At 26.8% G+C, this 23,354-nt stretch overlaps 1 protein-coding gene across 1 annotated transcript in view; it reads right to left on the reverse strand.

The window, feature by feature from the left end:
- Positions 1–23,354, reverse strand: part of LOC111626627 (pre-mRNA-splicing factor SLU7-like) — a 51,498-nt gene that overhangs the window by 13,870 nt on the left and 14,274 nt on the right. Inside the window, exons 6-13 of the mRNA XM_023370073.1 lie at positions 22,978–23,115; positions 22,738–22,902; positions 20,295–20,369; positions 19,747–19,881; positions 19,567–19,661; positions 16,156–16,223; positions 13,626–13,822; positions 12,201–12,305 (exon numbers count right to left, since the gene is read on the reverse strand). Coding sequence (XP_023225841.1) covers positions 12,201–12,305; positions 13,626–13,822; positions 16,156–16,223; positions 19,567–19,661; positions 19,747–19,881; positions 20,295–20,369; positions 22,738–22,902; positions 22,978–23,115 — 978 coding nt within the window. The remainder of the gene's footprint in view (positions 1–12,200; positions 12,306–13,625; positions 13,823–16,155; positions 16,224–19,566; positions 19,662–19,746; positions 19,882–20,294; positions 20,370–22,737; positions 22,903–22,977; positions 23,116–23,354) is intronic.

A 23,354-nucleotide genomic window follows, 5' to 3' on the forward strand; every position in this document is an offset into this window, starting at 1 on the left:
GTTAATTTCATTAAGCAACAATTATAATCTCTGATTTCTATTTGTATGGAAACATAACATCTGTGAAAAATCCTGAAAATAAAGTCATCCACGCATTACCAACAAAATAGATTGTACCTTTTATGTATGTATAAAAAACCATAATTTCAAACTATTTTAATCATAAACCCAAATGTTTGTAACAAAAACCACTGTATTTTTGTAGATGCCCATAAATCTGCCAAATTGTAGCAAATACAGCCAGAGAGATAGACAACCCGTCCAATATGCATATACCATCATCATATTCAACCTGGCTATCCATTTCGGAGTGATTACTCTGACAATATCAATAGTGTGATAAGTCCTTCATAGAGCAAAAAACTTAGTGATCGGATTCATACTGCAACATAAGGATAGAAAGCAAATCACCAAACTAAGTAAATTATTATTATTATTAAAAAATATTTTTTGTTGTAAATAAAATAGGAATATATGATCAAAAAAACATCCTTGCTTAAACTGGAAATAAAACATCAATTGAAATACACCTAATAATCAGTAAATTTTTTCATTTAATTTTTTTTTAACTAGAGAGACAGCATTTCTAACATCAATACATAAAATCATTAACAACTTTTGAAGATAAAATTCAATAAAGAAACTAATCTTATAATTAGTGTTATCTAATATATAAAGAAGAAAGTTTGTTAGTTTGTTCTCTATGCATTTCAACTCTGAGCAAATGCAATAAAACTTTTTAGGGCAAAGGTTTGATTGAATTAACCATCATCCACAAATCACCAGCTCTTTCTATATAACCAGCGAGATGGTGACATTCAAATAAGAAAATTACCTTATACAAAGTTACTGGCAAGCACAGAGTATGTTTTTAGGAGATTTTGAGGGTGCAGAGTTTAAATATTTGTTCCATTTTTCATGAGACTTGATTTCCTTTTGATATTTGACTGTGAATATAATAGATGCTGTAGTACAATGGTGTTAACATTAGCCTACCATTGTCCTGTTTATCATAAAGTAGTAAATAAATTAATTATAGTAAGAAAAAACTAAAAATAAAAAAATAGAATAAATATGAGTGAAAAAAATCTATTTTGAAGTAGGAAAAAATGGATCTTATTTAAATTCTTATAACAAAAATAAAAACAAATGCAATCAGATATCAACTTGCTAAGAAAACAATACTCAGCTGATACAGAACAGCACAGTTTCATTGGTCAGGTAGAAAGAAATTGATGTTTTTCAATAGACAATAGTTGTTGACTTCTGCCTGCATAAGAACATAATTCAAGACATCTGACTTTTTTTCTAACCATATTCTTAATATGGTTTTCATTTTAATGTTTTTTGTTGTTACTTTTTGCCTGAACCCAGCACAACTGCTAGTAAGTCCAAGTCTCATAATTGATGTAGTGTGAGGAATTGAGTCCAAACGTTATTTTACTTTCTGGGGTCATTATATTTTGTTTCAATTCTTTCCTTATTTTAGGAAATTTTTGTTAAAAGGGCAAAAATCCTATTCCCTCCACTCAAAATTAACCTCCATTTAAAAACTGACAGCTGCCCTTGCTTATTGTTCTTTATGTCAGCAGGTTCCAGTCAAAAAATGGCATTTGCAACTTGGTGAATCAAAGAAAATGGTCAATTAAATCATATGTCACAGAATAGTTTAATGAACCAAATATTAAAAATAATTTTGTTAAATTATTATGAAGAATTGTTGATTAAGCAAGTGTTAGCAAAATAAGTATGCAGGTGAGTACATAGTGAAGTTACAAATGTGATATTGGGGAGACTATCCACATTTTGAAGATAAATAAAAACTGGTTAACTATATTATAGATTAAAACCTTTTTAAAATATTTTTATCTAAAACACCACCAGAAAACTTAAATTCGTTTCAACCTTTGTAACTACTCTATGTAATTATGTAAATTTTGACCATTGTGAACAATCCAAAACAACACTTGATAGTGGAAAGTCCAAACTAAACCAAAAATTATAAAGGATTATACTTCAGAAAATTCGTCTAGAAATTTGACTATAAGAAGAATTTTATAAAATTTGTGCCAACATAAATGTGCCAACTGAAGTATTTGAATAAACTTGGAAAACGTACATTCATCATCTCTGATAGGAGAAAGAAGAAAAATAATAGTAAGACTTTTATTCTGCTAATACCAAACAGTTCATGTATTTTTAATATCACTTTATCATTTTAAATAGATGTACAAAAATTTTACTATGTCTCTATAATCACCTCATTCTTTGAATTTGTGATATACAAACTTACCGTGTACAAGTGCCATATCGAAGGAAACTGGTATGTGCAAGTTATATACTTGTACTTTATAATATTTGTACAAATTAATTGTAAAAAATATTATTTAAATGCTGTATACACTATTTTCTTATTTTAGTTAACTGATGAGGGGCAAAAAACCCCGAAATATGTAAATGATACCGTATCAACTAAATAAAGGTGGAAAAGAAGCCATGTGATTGGTTAATAACACGATCTCATGTTCAACACTTTTAAATAAAATCAAATTATTAGACCAATCCAATAATTCTTCATATTTACTCAGCTTATATTATAAGAATTATATACAAACATTTTATTTTTAAAGTTTAGGGAAAGCTTAGTAGTTCTGTGAAAAATGCCAAAGTTGCATTAGAAGAATATTATATCTACATTTTTGTGTGTTTATCATTATTGTATCAGTGCAAATTATAATTTTTTATATCATCAATAGACTTAAAATATATTTTGTTGTAATACAAAAATAATATTCAGATAATTACCGTTTGTGCGAATATAAGTTCCTTTGGAGGAACTTGCAAATGTTCACNATTTCTCAGAAATTTTATAAGATTTTGTATTTTTTTAAAAGCAGACATCTTGGAATGTGTATCTTTCTATCATGATGTCTAATCAGCTTCAGGAAGTACTTTTATTTTTTTTATCTATCTAATTATGTGTGTTTCTAAACTGCAGGTTTTACAATTCCAGTGTGTGATTGTAATTTCAGAAATATGATAATCTATTTCTAATTTATGCATGATTAATTAGCCAATGACAAAATTTAAGAAGTTCTAAATTGGTCAGCAAATACATATTTTTATTCTTGTTGTATTTGTAATCCATGGAAACAAAACAATCTTCCTGGCATCAATTAACAAAAAAAACCAAATACCTAAATTTGAATTACACTTATGATTTTTGTGTAAGAAGTAATCATAAAATCTGTATTATTTTGCATTCTACTCTAATAAAGGTAATGCTTTTTTAGTAGCTTCAATCAATCATCTGGAACAAACAGTGGTTCTCAGAGTGCCATGAACTACTACTAGAAGTGCCATAAAATCATTTTGATACTAATTTTTTCATCTACTATTATTTATACATATTTTTTATATATAAAAAAATTTTACGTATTCAATGCTATATTTTAATTCAATGCTATACATAAATATCTGATGTGATAGTAACTTGTCAATGTGTCACCAAAATATGGTATTATTGATTGTACTACTAACTCGAAAAAACCAAAAACAATTGATCTAAAAACAAAAAATTGTTTATTTTAAAATTCACAAATTAAGGTGCTAATTTATATTTTCTTTTGATATATTTTATCTAATATATTAATTATATAATTTTACATTATATTATGAAATATAAAAAAGTGATATAAACCTAGCTATTGATTTACAAAGGTTAGTTGGTTTGGTGAGTTTTGCATAAATCAAAATAATTTAAGCCAAAAACTAAAATATATGTTGGAAATAGGTTCCAAGACTCCATATTTTTCCATATAAACATTAATCTCTTAATCAAAGATTAGGTAATTGTAATATTGCATATACAATATTACATTTTATTTTAATTTTTTTTATGAAAAAGTAAAAGGTATTTTTGAATTTGAAATATAAAACACACCTACTTACTGTATGATTATTGATAAAAACATCATCTTCACATTTTGATCAAACTACCGGTCTCTCAGTTCCTTTCAAAATGACACCATTATATTCTACATAAGAATATTCTACATAATCCTCCTGAAATATTTATCAAAAACATTAATATTTAGTAAATTATGTACAGTTTTTATATAAAAAATTAATCATCAATAATTTATATATAATTTTAATACTTGATTTCTTTATACTCTAAACGTGTTTTCCTGCTGACATACCAATAAAAATATAGCCACAGTAACACTAAATAAATTTGAACAAACAGAAACACAATCCAGAAAAGATTAAGCAACAATAATATTATCATCAACATTTCAGAGAAAAACAATGTGGTAAAACAATGTGGTTTATAAGTGTGTGGTTTATAAGTGGTTTAACAATGTGGTTCTCAGATTTCTGAAGATTTAATTTGTGATGTGAGAGTTTAAATATTTGGTCCATTTTTCATGAAACTTGATTTCCTTTTGATATTTGACTGTGAATATAATAGATGCTGTAGTACAATGGTGTTAACATTAGCTTACCATTGTCCTGTTTATCACAAAGTAGTAAATAAAATAATTACAGTAAGAAAAAAATATAAAAAATAAAACAAATATAAGGAAAAAAAAATCTATTTTGAAGTAGAAAAAAATGAATTTTATTTAAATTCTTATAACAAAAATAAAAACAAATGCAATCAGATATCAACTTGCTAAGAAAACAATACTCAGATGGTACAGAACAGCACAATTTTATTTGTCAGGTAGAAGGAAATTAATGTTTTTTAACACACAATAGTTGTTGACTTCTGCCTGCATAAGAACAAAATTCAAGACATCCGACTTTTTTTTAAAATAACCAATTATTAAAGTCTAAATTCTTTTGCTTTGTATGTTTAAAAATAATTCTGTTAGAACTAAGTGAATTTTTTTCTCTCTACATTTACTGTTGTATTACCTAACATATTAGTATTAATTCAACTTTAACAAAAATTTGCTAATTATAAACTAAATATTGTAAATTTTGTAGACATTTAAATTTTTCATTGTTAACAAGTTTGTTTTGTCAAATTGTGAAACTTTATGTATCTAAAGTTAGATATAAGGTTGAGATTTGAAACCTTAAAGTACTATTGCTGAAATATGAAGTAATAATAAAATCAAATTATTAAACCAATCCAATGGTTCTTCATATTTACTCAGCTTATATTATAAGAATTGCATACAAACATTTTATTTTTGAAGTTTAGGGAAAGCTTAGTAGTTCTGTGAAAAATGCGAATGTTGCATTAGAAGAATATTATATCTACATTTTTGTGTGCTTATCATTATTGTGTCAGTGCAAATTATAATTTTTTATATCATCAATAGACTTAAAATATATTTTGTGGAAATACAAAAATAATATTAAGATAATTACCGATTGCCCAAAGATGAGTTCCTTTGGAAGGACTTGCAAATGTTCACCTCCACCATATTTGTCAAGAATATTTTCTTTTATTCTACATTTAGATTCCTGTTTTTTAACTTCGAACTCCTTATACAAAAGTTCAGCCCTTGTAGGTTCAGACTGGAGGTGGACGTCCACGTTTTTTCTATATGCTTCCCAAGCAAACACTAGAAAAATTATAAATGTTTATAAATTAAACTTCAGAGCTTTTTTGTAATTAATAAAATAACTTTAAAATACTTGTCAGAAATTCTTGTGTCAATACATGTTTTAAAATGAAGTATTAATCTTAAATAATTTAAATATTTAAATGATCCTTGCAATAGCATTAATAATTAATTATATAGTACTCTACATATTTATATATCTACGAGATTTTTTAATTTGACTGTACAGAATATAAAATTAATTAAATCTAAAAATAATTGCTTTTTATTATATATTACCATTTTTATTTTAAATTTGTTTAATGTTTGTAATGCTATCTAGTTCAGAAATTGCTAAATATGTCAGAAAATACTGGTAGTGACCTGAAGAAAACGAAAAGAAATGCCTTATTTGCTGTCTTAATCATTTTATTTTATTGCCTCTATTCTTCATAAATGATTATAAAATCATTTTTCAAAAACTGAAAATTCTGTTCTGTTTTAATTAAATAAAATTAATGTTTTTAACGAATGATTTTTTGGATTTTATTACAGATTTATACAAGAAACAAGCTGTTACAGAAAATTATACCAAGAGATAGAATAAACTTGTATTTTCCATGTAATATTCAAACAATCTATAGTGTTATATATTTTAAATTTTTAACTTCATGGCTTAGAAATTTTTGTAACTTTTATACGTAACATGAAACAGTTGATTTTTAACATTTAACATGCCTCAATCTATCATTGATTTAGCTACAGTTGCCTTCCTTTCTTCTGCAACCTTGGACAAACTAAAAAGTTAGATTTGGTTATTTACTAACACACTAGTCTTTCTTATATGTGTGTTCAATGTAAAAATAACTTAAAAATTATAATAATTAACATATTCCCACACACATTTTAATAAATATAGATAATAATTATACATAACCTTATGAACCCTATTACAGTGACTAGTTTAATGTTATGAGCCCACTATGAAACTAATTAATACAAACTAACAACATATTCTGGACCTCAGTACTCTCTGAGAAGGAAAAAGTGTTCAACTTAATAATAAAATAAAATAAAATCTATACACTTTAACATGTCCAGCATATGCTGTATAACATACCCAAGGTGTGCTAAGATGGAAAAGCTAACTCTTTAATGATCTAAGGTGCGTGATTAGCATAAAATTATGAAGTGTATCCATAATTCTTTTTACAGTTGACCCCAAATTATCATACTGGTTGGAGTGCATTATAAGTAATATCTAAGTATTTCATAATCTTTTGAAATGAAAAACATTTTAATGCAAACTTTCTGTACAGAAATTAGTTTCATTTAATTTCATTGAAGTTGCAAAATCCTGAAATGTTCTGAAGATTAAAATAGGTTTGCTCTAAACACAAATGACAATCTGTCTGAAATGATGATATGTCTGGTTTCTACATTTCGATACAAAAACTGAAGGTGATAAACTGTATTGATGGCCTCAGTTTTGATCGTTTTCCAGCTTTTATCCCCAAACCACAGTTTCCCTGGAAAGCTGCAGAGTACTTTGAGAGGTTTAGCCCAGAAAAGCTCCATTATGAATCTGAAAAACAAATAAACACAAATACGATATTCGCTGCATTGGATAGAACTGAGCAGCATTTGGCAAAGATGCCCTTTTACTATTACTCTGTTACACAGTTACAAAATCAATGTGCAAAATAAAACATTAAGCATTCCATTTTATGCATCATTAAATTTTGTACCTTACCTGAAGATGGTCATTAAAAATAATCAAAAAGGTTGGTAATTAAAAGGTTTTGCTGCATACATAGATTGTTTGTAGTGTCTAAATATCTACTGTTGCAGTTTCTAGTTGTTACCATAAAGATTGCTTATTTGTTACAAATAATAATATATATAAATACACCGTGTTTTTGCTCACTACTTCTGAATACAGATCTCAAAATATTATTTTTCAGTAAATACTGTATTCACATATCCAGATAGAAGAAACAATTTTTCTTGCGTGTAAAAAAAGTGGGTGTGTGTTTTGCAAAAAGATGTAAAGAAATATAATTTTTGAATGTAGTTATTCTGTACCTAAAGCAAAAGAAAAACAAAGTATGTCCTTATCAATGTCATATTTTGTTTTCCTATAAAATACAAATATTTGAATAAGTCATGTATTATTAAATAAACTGTAAATGTAACTCATTGATTAAATAAACAAAAATTATGAAATTAATTCTGTAATTAATCTGTCTTTGTTTTTCAATTCAGACTGTATTTTATACAAATAGAAATGAATATGACTTATTTTTGCTTGAAATTAAACTTTAATTCACTTAAACTAAAAGAGAGATAGGGAGAAATAATTTACTCTGCATTTGACTGTGAATATAATAGATGCTGTAGTACAATGGCGTTAACATTAGCTTACCATTGTCCTGTTTATCACAAAGTAGTAAATAAAATAATTACAGTAAGAAAAAAATATAAAAAATAAAACAAATATAAGGAAAAAAAAATCTATTTTGAAGTAGAAAAAAATGAATTTTATTTAAATTCTTATAACAAAAATAAAAACAAATGCAATCAGATATCAACTTGCTAAGAAAACAATACTCAGATGGTACAGAACAGCACAATTTTATTTGTCAGGTAGAAGGAAATTAATGTTTTTTAACACACAATAGTTGTTGACTTCTGCCTGCATAAGAACAAAATTCAAGACATCCGACTTTTTTTTAAAATAACCAATTATTAAAGTCTAAATTCTTTTGCTTTGTATGTTTAAAAATAATTCTGTTAGAACTAAGTGAATTTTTTTCTCTCTACATTTACTGTTGTATTACCTAACATATTAGTATTAATTCAACTTTAACAAAAATTTGCTAATTATAAACTAAATATTGTAAATTTTGTAGACATTTAAATTTTTCATTGTTAACAAGTTTGTTTTGTCAAATTTTGAAACTTTATGTATCTAAAGTTAGATATAAGGTTGAGATTTGAAACCTTAAAGTACTATTGCTGAAATATGAAGTAATAATAAAATCAAATTATTAAACCAATCCAATGGTTCTTCATATTTACTCAGCTTATATTATAAGAATTGCATACAAACATTTTATTTTTGAAGTTTAGGGAAAGCTTAGTAGTTCTGTGAAAAATGCGAATGTTGCATTAGAAGAATATTATATCTACATTTTTGTGTGCTTATCATTATTGTGTCAGTGCAAATTATAATTTTTTATATCATCAATAGACTTAAAATATATTTTGTGGAAATACAAAAATAATATTAAGATAATTACCGATTGCCCAAAGATGAGTTCCTTTGGAAGGACTTGCAAATGTTCACCTCCACCATATTTGTCAAGAATATTTTCTTTTATTCTACATTTAGATTCCTGTTTTTTAACTTCGAACTCCTTATACAAAAGTTCAGCCCTTGTAGGTTCAGACTGGAGGTGGACGTCCACGTTTTTTCTATATGCTTCCCAAGCAAACACTAGAAAAATTATAAATGTTTATAAATTAAACTTCAGAGCTTTTTTGTAATTAATAAAATAACTTTAAAATACTTGTCAGAAATTCTTGTGTCAATACATGTTTTAAAATGAAGTATTAATCTTAAATAATTTAAATATTTAAATGATCCTTGCAATAGCATTAATAATTAATTATATAGTACTCTACATATTTATATATTTACGAGATTTTTTAATTTGACTGTACAGAATATAAAATTAATTAAATCTAAAAATAATTGCTTTTTATTATATATTACCATTTTTATTTTAAATTTGTTTAATGTTTGTAATGCTATCTAGTTCAGAAATTGCTAAATATGTCAGAAAATACTGGTAGTGACCTGAAGAAAACGAAAAGAAATGCCTTATTTGCTGTCTTAATCATTTTATTTTATTGCCTCTATTCTTCATAAATGATTATAAAATCATTTTTCAAAAACTGAAAATTCTGTTCTGTTTTAATTAAATAAAATTAATGTTTTTAACGAATGATTTTTTGGATTTTATTACAGATTTATACAAGAAACAAGCTGTTACAGAAAATTATACCAAGAGATAGAATAAACTTGTATTTTCCATGTAATATTCAAACAATCTATAGTGTTATATATTTTAAATTTTTAACTTCATGGCTTAGAAATTTTTGTAACTTTTATATGTAACATGAAACAGTTGATTTTTAACATTTAACATGCCTCACTCTATCATTGATTTAGCTACAGTTGCCTTCCTTTCTTCTGCAACCTTGGACAAACTAAAAAGTTAGATTTGGTTATTTACTAACACACTAGTCTTTCCTATATGTGTGTTCAATGTAAAAATAACTTAAAAAATTATGGTAAGTAACATCCCCACACACACCCTAATAAAATAAATATAGATAATAACTATACATAACGTTATGAACCCTATTACAGCAACTAGTTTAATGTTATGAGCCTATGAGACTAATTAATACAAACTAACAACATATTCTAAACCTCAGTACTCTCTGAAAATAAAAATGTATCCAACTTAATGAAAACAAAGAATAAAATCTATGCACTTTAACATGCCCAGCATATGCTGTATAACATACCCAAGGTGTGCTAAGATGAAAAAACTAACCCTTTAATGATCTAAGGTGTGTAATTAGCATAAAATTATGGAGTGAAACCATAAATTTTTTTACAGTTGACCCCAAATTATCATACTGGTTGGAGTGCATTATAAGTGAAATGTAAGCCTTTCTTGGTCTTTTGAAATGAAAAACATTTTAATGCAAACTTTCTGTACAGAAATTAGTTTCATTTAATTTCATTGAAGTTGCAAAATCCTCAAATGTTCTGAAGATTAAAGTAGGTTTACTCTAAACACAAATGACAGTCTGTCTGAAATGATGATATGTCTGGTTTCTACATTTTGATACAAAAACTGAAGGTGTATTGATGGCCTCAGTTTGGATTGTTTTCCAGCTTTCTTCCCCACTCCACAGTTTCCCTGGAAAGCTGCAGAGTACTTTCAGAGGTTTAGCCAAGAAAAGTTCCATTATGAATCTGACAAACAGACAAAAACAAATACGAGTATTGATTGCATTGGATAGAACTGAACAGCATTTGGCAAAGATGCCCTTTTACTATTACTCTGTTACACAGTTACTAAATCAATGTGTCAAATGGAACATTAGTCCTCTGTAAGCATTCCATTTTATGCATCATTCAATTCTTTATCTTACCTGAAGATGGTCATTCAAAATAATCAAAAAGGTTGGTAATTAAAAGGTTTTGCTGTGCACAGAGATTGTTTGTACTGTCTAAATATCTACTGTTGCAGTTTCTAGTTGTTACCATAAAGTTTGTTTATTTGTTACAAATAATAATATAAGTAAACAGTGTTTTTTGCTCATTATTTCTGAATACAGATCTCAGAATATTTTTTTTCAGTAAATACTGTATTCATATATCCAGATAAAAGAAACAATTTTTCTTGGGTGTAAAAAAGTGGGTGTGTGTTTTGCAGAAAGATGTATAGGAATATAATTTGTGAATATAGTTATTCTGTACCTAAAGCAAAAGAAAAACAAAGTAGGTCCTTATCAATGTCATATTTTATTTTCCTATGAATTACAATATTTCAATAAGTCATGTATTATTAAATAAATTGTAATGTAACTCATTGATTAAATAAACAAAAATTATGAAATTAATTCTGTCTTTGTTTTTCAATTCAGATTGTATTTTATACAACTAGAAATGACTATGACTTACTTTTGCATAAAATTAAACTTTAATTCACCTAAACTAAAAGAGAAAAAGAGAGAAAATTTACCCTGTGTCCGAGAATGTTTTTCTGTATCTCCGGTAACTCTAACAAAATTATCTCCAGCATACTGTAACCTAATAATAAAACAATTAAACATTATTTTTAAATACTATCATCATGTTTTCCTTAAAATATTGCATTTTTAGACTAAATTTAAAAAAACTATAATTTGTTTAAAAATTAATATTTATATATTAAAAATATCTTGTAGANGGTTCCAAGATTTTATATTTTCCCATATAAACATTAATTTCTTCATCAAAGATTAGGTAATTGTAATATTGCATATAGAATATTACATTTTATTTTAATTTTCTTAATGAAAAGTAAAAAGTGATATAAACCTAGCTCTTGATTTACAAACGTTAGTTGGTTTGGTGAGTTTAACATAAATCAAAATAATTTAAGCCGAAATTTAAAATATATGTTGGAAATATAAAAATAGGTTCCAAGATTCTATATTTTTTCATAGAAACATTAATTTCTATAATATGAAAAAGTGATATAAACCTAGCTCTTGATTTACAAAGGTTAGTTGGTTTGGTGAGTTTTGCATAAATCAAAATAATTTAAGCCAAAAACTAAAATATATGTTGGAAATAGGTGACAATTTATCTTTTCAAAGATACTAAAATATATGTTGGAAATAGGGAAATAGGTTCCAAGATTCCATATTTTCCCATATAAACATTAATCTCTTAATCAAAGATTAGGTAATTGTAATATTGCATATGGAATATTACATTTTATTTTAATTTTCTCTATGAAAAAGTAAACGGTATTTCGGTGATTTGAAATATAAAACAGACCTACTTACTGTATGATTATTGATAAAAACATCTTCTTCATATTTAGATCGAACTACCGGTTTCTCAGTTCCTTTCAAAATGACACCATGCCGAGAATATTCTACATAATCCTCCTGAAATATTTATCAAAAACATTAATATTTAGTAAATTATGTACAGTTTTTATATAAAAAATTAATCATCAATAATTTATATATAATTTTAATACTTGATTTCTTTATACTCTAAACGTGTTTTCCTGCTGACATACCAATAAAAATATAGCCACAGTAACACTAAATAAATTTGAACAAACAGAAACACAATCCAGAAAAGATTAAGCAACAATAATATTATCATCAACATTTCAGAGAAAAACAATGTGGTAAAACAATGTGGTTTATAAGTGTGTGGTTTATAAGTGGTTTAACAATGTGGTTCTCAGATTTCTGAAGATTTAATTTGTGATGTGAGAGTTTAAATATTTGGTCCATTTTTCATGAAACTTGATTTCCTTTTGATATTTGACTGTGAATATAATAGATGCTGTAGTACAATGGTGTTAACATTAGCTTACCATTGTCCTGTTTATCACAAAGTAGTAAATAAAATAATTACAGTAAGAAAAAAATATAAAAAATAAAACAAATATAAGGAAAAAAAAATCTATTTTGAAGTAGAAAAAAATGAATTTTATTTAAATTCTTATAACAAAAATAAAAACAAATGCAATCAGATATCAACTTGCTAAGAAAACAATACTCAGATGGTACAGAACAGCACAATTTTATTTGTCAGGTAGAAGGAAATTAATGTTTTTTAACACACAATAGTTGTTGACTTCTGCCTGCATAAGAACAAAATTCAAGACATCCGACTTTTTTTTAAAATAACCAATTATTAAAGTCTAAATTCTTTTGCTTTGTATGTTTAAAAATAATTCTGTTAGAACTAAGTGAATTTTTTTCTCTCTACATTTACTGTTGTATTACCTAACATATTAGTATTAATTCAACTTTAACAAAAATTTGCTAATTATAAACTAAATATTGTAAATTTTGTAGACATTTAAATTTTTCATTGTTAACAAGTTTGTTTTGTCAAATTGTGAAACTTTATGTATCTAAAGTTAGATATAAGGTTGAGATTTGAAACCTTAAAGTACTATTGCTGAAATATGAAGTAATAATAAAATCAAATTATTAAACCAATCCAATGGTTCTTCATATTTACTCAGCTTATATTATAAGAATTGCATACAAACATTTTATTTTTGAAGTTTAGGGAAAGCTTAGTAGTTCTGTGAAAAATGCGAATGTTGCATTAGAAGAATATTATATCTACATTTTTGTGTGCTTATCATTATTGTGTCAGTGCAAATTATAATTTTTTATATCATCAATAGACTTAAAATATATTTTGTGGAAATACAAAAATAATATTAAGATAATTACCGATTGCCCAAAGATGAGTTCCTTTGGAAGGACTTGCAAATGTTCACCTCCACCATATTTGTCAAGAATATTTTCTTTTATTCTACATTTAGATTCCTGTTTTTTAACTTCGAACTCCTTATACAAAAGTTCAGCCCTTGTAGGTTCAGACTGGAGGTGGACGTCCACGTTTTTTCTATATGCTTCCCAAGCAAACACTAGAAAAATTATAAATGTTTATAAATTAAACTTCAGAGCTTTTTTGTAATTAATAAAATAACTTTAAAATACTTGTCAGAAATTCTTGTGTCAATACATGTTTTAAAATGAAGTATTAATCTTAAATAATTTAAATATTTAAATGATCCTTGCAATAGCATTAATAATTAATTATATAGTACTCTACATATTTATATATTTACGAGATTTTTTAATTTGACTGTACAGAATATAAAATTAATTAAATCTAAAAATAATTGCTTTTTATTATATATTACCATTTTTATTTTAAATTTGTTTAATGTTTGTAATGCTATCTAGTTCAGAAATTGCTAAATATGTCAGAAAATACTGGTAGTGACCTGAAGAAAACGAAAAGAAATGCCTTATTTGCTGTCTTAATCATTTTATTTTATTGCCTCTATTCTTCATAAATGATTATAAAATCATTTTTCAAAAACTGAAAATTCTGTTCTGTTTTAATTAAATAAAATTAATGTTTTTAACGAATGATTTTTTGGATTTTATTACAGATTTATACAAGAAACAAGCTGTTACAGAAAATTATACCAAGAGATAGAATAAACTTGTATTTTCCATGTAATATTCAAACAATCTATAGTGTTATATATTTTAAATTTTTAACTTCATGGCTTAGAAATTTTTGTAACTTTTATACGTAACATGAAACAGTTGATTTTTAACATTTAACATGCCTCAATCTATCATTGATTTAGCTACAGTTGCCTTCCTTTCTTCTGCAACCTTGGACAAACTAAAAAGTTAGATTTGGTTATTTACTAACACACTAGTCTTTCTTATATGTGTGTTCAATGTAAAAATAACTTAAAAATTATAATAATTAACATATTCCCACACACATTTTAATAAAATAAATATAGATAATAATTATACATAACCTTATGAACCCTATTACAGTGACTAGTTTAATGTTATGAGCCCACTATGAAACTAATTAATACAAACTAACAACATATTCTGGACCTCAGTACTCTCTAAGAAGGAAAAAGTGTTCAACTTAATAATAAAATAAAATAAAATCTATACACTTTAACATGTCCAGCATATGCTGTATAACATACCCAAGGTGTGCTAAGATGAAAAAACTAACCCTTTAATGATCTAAGGTGTGTAATTAGCATAAAATTATGGAGTGAAACCATAAATTTTTTTACAGTTGACCCCAAATTATCATACTGGTTGGAGTGCATTATAAGTGAAATGTAAGCCTTTCTTGGTCTTTTGAAATGAAAAACATTTTAATGCAAACTTTCTGTACAAAAATTAGTTTTATTTAATTTCATTGAAGTTGCAAAATCCTCAAATGTTCTGAAGATTAAAGTAGGTTTACTCTAAACACAAATGACAGTCTGTCTGAAATGATGATATGTCTGGTTTCTACATTTTGATACAAAAACTGAAGGTGTATTGATGGCCTCAGTTTGGATTGTTTTCCAGCTTTCTTCCCCACTCCACAGTTTCCCTGGAAAGCTGCAGAGTACTTTCAGAGGTTTAGCCAAGAAAAGTTCCATTATGAATCTGACAAACAGACAAAAACAAATACGAGTATTGATTGCATTGGATAGAACTGAACAGCATTTGGCAAAGATGCCCTTTTACTATTACTCTGTTACACAGTTACTAAATCAATGTGTCAAATGGAACATTAGTCCTCTGTAAGCATTCCATTTTATGCATCATTCAATTCTTTATCTTACCTGAAGATGGTCATTCAAAATAATCAAAAAGGTTGGTAATTAAAAGGTTTTGCTGTGCACAGAGATTGTTTGTACTGTCTAAATATCTACTGTTGCAGTTTCTAGTTGTTACCATAAAGTTTGTTTATTTGTTACAAATAATAATATAAGTAAACAGTGTTTTTTGCTCATTATTTCTGAATACAGATCTCAGAATATTTTTTTTCAGTAAATACTGTATTCATATATCCAGATAAAAGAAACAATTTTTCTTGGGTGTAAAAAAGTGGGTGTGTGTTTTGCAGAAAGATGTATAGGAATATAATTTGTGAATATAGTTATTCTGTACCTAAAGCAAAAGAAAAACAAAGTAGGTCCTTATCAATGTCATATTTTATTTTCCTATGAATTACAATATTTCAATAAGTCATGTATTATTAAATAAATTGTAATGTAACTCATTGATTAAATAAACAAAAATTATGAAATTAATTCTGTCTTTGTTTTTCAATTCAGATTGTATTTTATACAACTAGAAATGACTATGACTTACTTTTGCATAAAATTAAACTTTAATTCACCTAAACTAAAAGAGAAAAAGAGAGAAAATTTACCCTGTGTCCGAGAATGTTTTTCTGTATCTCCGGTAACTCTAACAAAATTATCTCCAGCATACTGTAACCTAATAATAAAACAATTAAACATTATTTTTAAATACTATCATCATGTTTTCCTTAAAATATTGCATTTTTAGACTAAATTTAAAAAAACTATAATTTGTTTAAAAATTAATATTTATATATTAAAAATATCTTGTAGAATGTAATCTTTCAACACTAAGAAAAACGTTTTATCAGATTAACCAAGAGTGATAGTATAATTCTAAATGATTGGCTATCTTAAATACTTAAAATAAATGTTCAATTTTTAAATTAAGCCCATTATTACATCATAAGCTTTCGTTACTACTCTTTTTATCAGCAGCCAATATTATGTTTGTATGAATGAAAAAAGCCTATCATTATTATGCGTATTTCAAGTAGTGCAGAGACTTTCACAATATTGTTAAAATAACCACAAATTTTTCAATTTTAAAATTTGAACAAATTCCTCATGATGATAGAAATCAATAAACCATATTTCATTAGTATCTAAAATAGGTCATGATTGATCTGTTTGAGATGTCTATGAAGACTGTTTCAGAATATTTACAAGCAGATTTTAAAACAGAATTTTGTCTTTTGTAGTAATTTTTAAGGTTGTTCATTTACTGTCATCAAGACACTTACCTCAGAGGATTAACAGTAACATATTTATTATTCAAATTTACTCTGATCATCAAATATTACACAATATTTGATTTTTCTCTTTTATAACTAATGGAAGAAAAAAGTGAATGATCTATAAACATTCTATCTTGATTGCAACTGATGCCAACTTTTAATTTATTTTATAGTACAAAATCAAATATCCGACTTCCAGAAATCCGAAATTACCAAAAAATTGGCTATTTTTGAAACTGGCCAGTTTTGATTTTGGCAGACTGTAGTATAATGTAACTCACAACACATAGCCTCTTTGTTTTGGTTTCCCTGGCATATACATCACAGGATGTCATAAGAATTTTAAGTGAATTAATACAGATGTTAACTAAAATTATGTTGTGTTCAAAGCTTATTGTTGTACTTCTTAAATCTCACAACTTCACAAATGCAGGACCTATCATACAAGATGTGTTTAAAATAATATGGAAAAATTAATCACTTTGAATTGTTGCTTTTGCATGCAGTTTGGTCTAAACCCCTCTTGACAATTCTTTGAAAAAACTGGTCCTCAGTTTAACTTCTTTAAAAAGATTTTCCTGTGACTTTACTCAGGACCAGTTTTCTAAATATTTGTAGGAGATGAAGTAACAATTACAAAATAACTGAAATAACAATTCAAAGTGCTTAATTTTGTTTCCCTAAATAAAATGTCATTTTATTTATGCCAAATCAAACCATAATAAAACATCCTGTATTTGATAATAATGCCTGACAAGTGAGATCATAATTTTCTTTATGCATCGATATAAATAAATCAAACCACTCACACTTCGTTGTATAAATGCTGATTTTGATATTTATCTGTCTTTATCCATGTTATGCCACCTCATTATATTACGCAGAAATTTTTCTTTCACTTGAATTCTGAATCTGACAGAACCAGAATTGGAGAAAGCTGAATAACAGTACTTTATAGCCCCACAAAGATCTGAATCCAAGAAAAAGTATGACTCATCATCCATGGTAAGTTTTAATCCACTACTAGATTTATGTTTTGCCCAAATTGCTTGATTGTTTTGGTATTTTGAGATTGATTTTTTGTTATAATCAATCAGAAGTCTTTCTGCTTTATTTCTTACACCATTGATTTTGTAAGTTTCAGTTCTAGAGCAGCCTGCAGATAGAAATCTCTGGCTTCTTTGCAAACTTCATCTAAACCAGGGGTTGCCAAACTTTTTTAACCATAGACCCCCAACCACTTTCCAAAACCTCACATTGACCCCCACCGTAAAGCTTTATCGCAAGTGAAAGTGTACGAGCAAAAAAAAAAAAAAAAAAAATGTGATCTCTGTATGAGCAAAAAAAAAAAAAAGTTGTGATCCCTTAGCCGCATCGACCCCCTAATCAACCCACTAGCCACATCGACCCCCTAATCGACCCCCAATGATGTTGCATCAACCCCTGGGGGGTCGATTTCGACCACTTTGGCAACCCCTGATCTAAACCTTCCTTTCATCCTTTTCATTTATTTCTTCAGACCTCCTTTCCAAAATTTTGGTCTATATCAATGTTTTTAGTTTTTAAAATATTTGACAATGGCATTTTGCTTCTTTTGACATGAAAATTACGAAATCATATAATTTCATTTCTATCACAGTTTGAAACAGGACCTAGAATTTTGAACATGTTACTTGAACTTAACTCCTACTAAGATTTTCTTGAACAAAATAAAATGTAGTTTCTGCAGTTAATTCAAAAATTTGCATATTGACATGGATTTTGTCAAATTTAGCCAATAAAATTGTTTCAATCTTATTCCAAGCATTCTTTACTATTCGATAAAATCAATGTATTTTATATATCTTTATAAATGTATAAAATTAAAATAATAATGTTTATTTTTTGAACAAATGCATTATCATTAAAGATTTTTAAAATTGATATTTTTTTAGCATATCTCAAATGAATAGATCCATTTTGAAATCCTAAAATTGCANAAATTCAACATGGCGGCCACACGCAATGGAGAAAAATTTCAACATTGGATAGGTTAAGCAAAGTAACAAAGCAAATGCAAACACGCAAAACACAAGCGGAATTTTTTTACCTTTTTTTTTTTTTGGAACTTTTTTGGTTCAGGGGATCTCAAAACATAATTTGCAAAAAAATTTGGAAAGTCAAATTTGACATGATTCCATTACTTTCCCTTGTTATGTATACATAACAGTCGGGAAAGTAGAAGTGAAAGCTATAACTAGCATATTTAGTAGTAATAAGGCTACAATCATACTAAACATTAAAAATTTTTTAAATTGATATTTTTTAACATATATCAAATGAATAGATCCATTTTAAAATCCTGAAATTGCAAATCTTCACTTGTTAAAATGACAACACAGACATTCTATTAACACCATTCTTGACAGTGACTGTTGTGATATTTGACTCTAATATAAACTGAACAATGTTGTTGTTTTAAAAACAAATTATCAAAAAGCCCAGAAATAGTTTTCATTAACAAATTGAACATTTTTTGGGATGTTGGGTTATGGTTAGTTAAATCTGCCATTCATTATTGACAACTGTTCTAAGATTTTTTCATGTCAAGAAATTGCCTTATGACTTATTTTCATATTAGACTTCATATCAAAATTTCAACATTTCTGAATATCAAGTCAAATATGGGAGTTTTGCACCTCCAAGACTTTGTATTTCAGAATTTTGAACAGTATCAAATATAAATAATTTGAGTATACTTACTCTTCTGGATTTTTTCTTCCTTGATATGGATTATCTCTCATGGCTCTTGTTTTTGGATCATAGTATGCAGAATTTGGATCTAAGTTTCTCAAATACTAAAAATTGAAAATAATTTTTCAAATTTATCTTTCTACATGTATCATTTAACTATACAGTATTCTATATTTAAATTAACCTTACTTTTGCAATATCTTCTCTTATACGTAAATTACGAACAGTAATTCGTTGTTTACTGTCAACTTTTGTACCCGGCATGTCTGCATTGTCGGCGTATTTTTCTTCGTCTTCATCATCATCTGTATCACCATCATTATTCTATGTTAAATTAAATTATGGCCAGTTAATTATTAATTTATTATTATTATTATTAAAGAAAAAGATACGTCTGGATTAACTTTTAAACTATAACCTAGCTAATCACTATAATATATATAATTTGCACTAAAGATAGACAATTTGGCAATTGTACTATATAGTCTAAATTATTTAATTTAAAATTAATGCAGTTATTAAAAAATTTAATACAAGATGGACCCCTAACTGCCTATTGTTATACATTTTAAAGTACAAAAAGCTATTTTATGTATGAGATTTTAAAAAGTTCTAATAAAATTTTATTTTGATATTAAAATTTTCCATATTCCAAAAGCACTTCATTTTCTCTTGAATAAAAAATGTACATTCTGTAAAAATTAATAACTAAAGTAAAATTGCTTGATATTACTTACTGTTTCCTTTATAGTGCTAACTTCACCAGATAAAAGATCTTGCTTTAATTTTTCCTCTTTTAATTGCCTTTTAGCCTGTTTTAAAATGAATAATCAATAAATGACATTATAGAATCTTCTCAAATTCCTCAAAAATATTTAATTTATTGAAAATTATATAATAATTTCATTCAAATCAATTATAGTTGAAACTATTTTGACTTTAAAAATTAAACTTTTTTCTCTACACTTACATTTTAAACTTATCATCAAACAAATGTAAAAATTTCTGATTTCTAATAGAAAAGGATGATTCATACTAATTGGATGATAGGTAGTTTTGTATATTATATAAATATTATAAATCATAGCTTATAATTCTACTAGTCAGACTGATATACTTACAGGCAGACTAATTTTAGCATAATCACATTAAATTATTCTAATTTATATCTGTTGGATCTGTTTTAATTCATAACTTCACAAATTTAAACATGATAATCATCAATCACTTGAAAAATATTTATTCGAACACTTTTATTTTTGCTTTTTAAACAATTTAATTACATAAATTTAAAGCAAGCATTCTGTACAAAGAACAAATTTTTCTAGAAAATATCATTTACTTTCAGCTTTATTATTATGTATTGCTGTTCAGTTCTTCAAACTGTGTTAGAATCTTGACCAAACAATTGTCAAGAATCAATCACTTTGATTAAGAAAAATAAAGTTTATAAATGTTTAATTGTCTTAAAGAGAAATCAGACTACTAGGAGTAGCATAAAAAATTTCTCATATACCATCTAACCATTTTCTTTATTGTTTTCTTTATAATCTTCACATTTGTCAAATTATCACCACTAGAAATTTTACATGTGATATGGCAATTTTACAATGATAGATGCTTTTTTTTTTATCATTTTTATTTCTGAATCATCATAGTCCATTGATTTTACTACAGATATGTAGTAAAATCAATGGACTATGATTCTCAGAAAAAATTAAGAAACATTAATTATGAATTTCCAAATTTATGTAGTTTACTGTATCATATTTGCTTACCTTTTTACCATATATTTTTTGTTTTAATGTACTGTACTTCTATATCAATAGACATAAAAATTAAATTTAAAGTTCATGCATCAATCATTTCTTGCAACAATTATTGATTTCCATACTTAATATATAATTTCAGAAAATTAAAAGTAATAAAACTACATATTTATAGTTAATGTTGGATTCTTCCTTTAAATTTTTAACAGGGCTGTGAAGTTGGAGTCAGAGCTGGAGTCGTTGAGTTTTGGTGTTTTAGTCGAAATCGTCAAAAAATCCAGCAAACTCCGACTCCATTTTATTTCCCAACTTGTTATGTATATAAAACAGAAAAGTATTAGAATCATGTCAAATTTGACCCTCCAATAATTTTGCAAATCTACACATTCGGAAACCTCCTGAACCCAAAAAAATGTCAAAGGGGAAAAATTTGCACATGTGTTGGCATCTAATTTGTTTAATTTCTTTATTCTCTATTCTGAGATATTAAACAATATCTCAGAATGGGTAAAGTTTAAGAAACTAAATTTGTATAGCTTGTGTATAAAGGGGCATTAACGCTACTAAATTTTGGTTCTTAATTAAAGGTCAACAGGGTGAAGACATAGAAGGGATCATGTGTCGTATCGCCAGTACGATCAAACTTAATGAATATTTTTCTCTAATTTATAGTCGTGGACAAAAAGTGTTGTTTATTATTATTATTATTTTACTCATTATTAGTGTTCACAATTTTTTTAAAAATAAAACTCGTCTCTATCCTCAAAATTAAGCTTTTTGTCATTTTATTGATATATTAGTACAGTAAAACACATTAAGATGATCTTGTCTCAGATGTTAGAATGTGTATGATAGAACGATTTAGTTCAACCACTTTGAAGCTTAATACCTCCCAAGTTAAACCATCCAACTTCAATTTAAAAACCACAAGTATTAGGCTACAAACAGAGTGACCAAAACTGTGCCCCCCACACAGTCCACACATACAGAAAAAAACAGAATCTTTTTCATATCTCGACATTTCAAGATGTCCCGAGTCCAAAAATGTAAAAATTTGAAAGGGGGTCATTTTCCTGACACCTTCCCATTCCCTCTGTTACATATAACAGCTGGAAAAGTAAGTATTATTGAATACATATTTATATATTGACTGTCATTACTTAGAGGAGTCTTTTAGCTTTAAATAAAAAAGATTCTACATTCTATCTTTATTAGAACTCTATTTATAGAATATTTTATTCTGAGGTCAAGTGATGACATCAGAATTTCTGGGTCTATTTTGGTAACGAGTCTGCCCCTGGTTGGAGTCAGATGATAAAGCAGTCAGAGTTGGAGTCAGAAGATTTTTACACAACTCCACATCCACAGTCCTGCTTTTTAAGCTTGTAATAATATATTTCTATAAATTTACCTCTTCGACTTTTGCAAATTCTTCCACAATGGCTTGATAATTTGCAGGGTCATATCCGTTCCATCGATCTCTCTTTCCATCGTAGTCCAAATTTAAATCTGGCAAAATAACTTCGTCTTCGGCAATATCTTCATTTGTGAATTTGGCACCAATTTTTCTTGGCCGCTAAAACAGAAAAAAGAAAATTAGACATGTACACTTATATACACACCCACATTATTGAAAATTCAAAGATTNCACAATGGCTTGATAATTTGCAGGGTCATATCCGTTCCATCGATCTCTCTTTCCATCGTAGTCCAAATTTAAATCTGGCAAAATAACTTCATCTTCGGCAATATCTTCATTTGTGAATTTGGCACCAATTTTTCTTGGCCGCTAAAATAGAAGAAAGAAAATTAGACACATACATTTATATACACACCCATATTATTGAAAATTCAAAGATTTATATTAAAAGCTAATCAATAAGAAATTATAACTAAGTTATAATTCATTGAATTATAAGTAAAATTTTCATTACTTTATTCATATTTATAACAGATGTGAGCCCGTAGATTTTTACAGGGCTCTTAAATTTAAAAAATTAATGTTAATTGTTTTCAAAATGTAAACAT

The sequence above is a fragment of the Centruroides sculpturatus genome, unplaced genomic scaffold (genome assembly GCF_000671375.1).
Source record: "Centruroides sculpturatus isolate CEXI.00-Female unplaced genomic scaffold, Cexi_2.0 scaffold399, whole genome shotgun sequence".
Lineage (NCBI taxonomy): Eukaryota > Metazoa > Arthropoda > Arachnida > Scorpiones > Buthidae > Centruroides > Centruroides sculpturatus.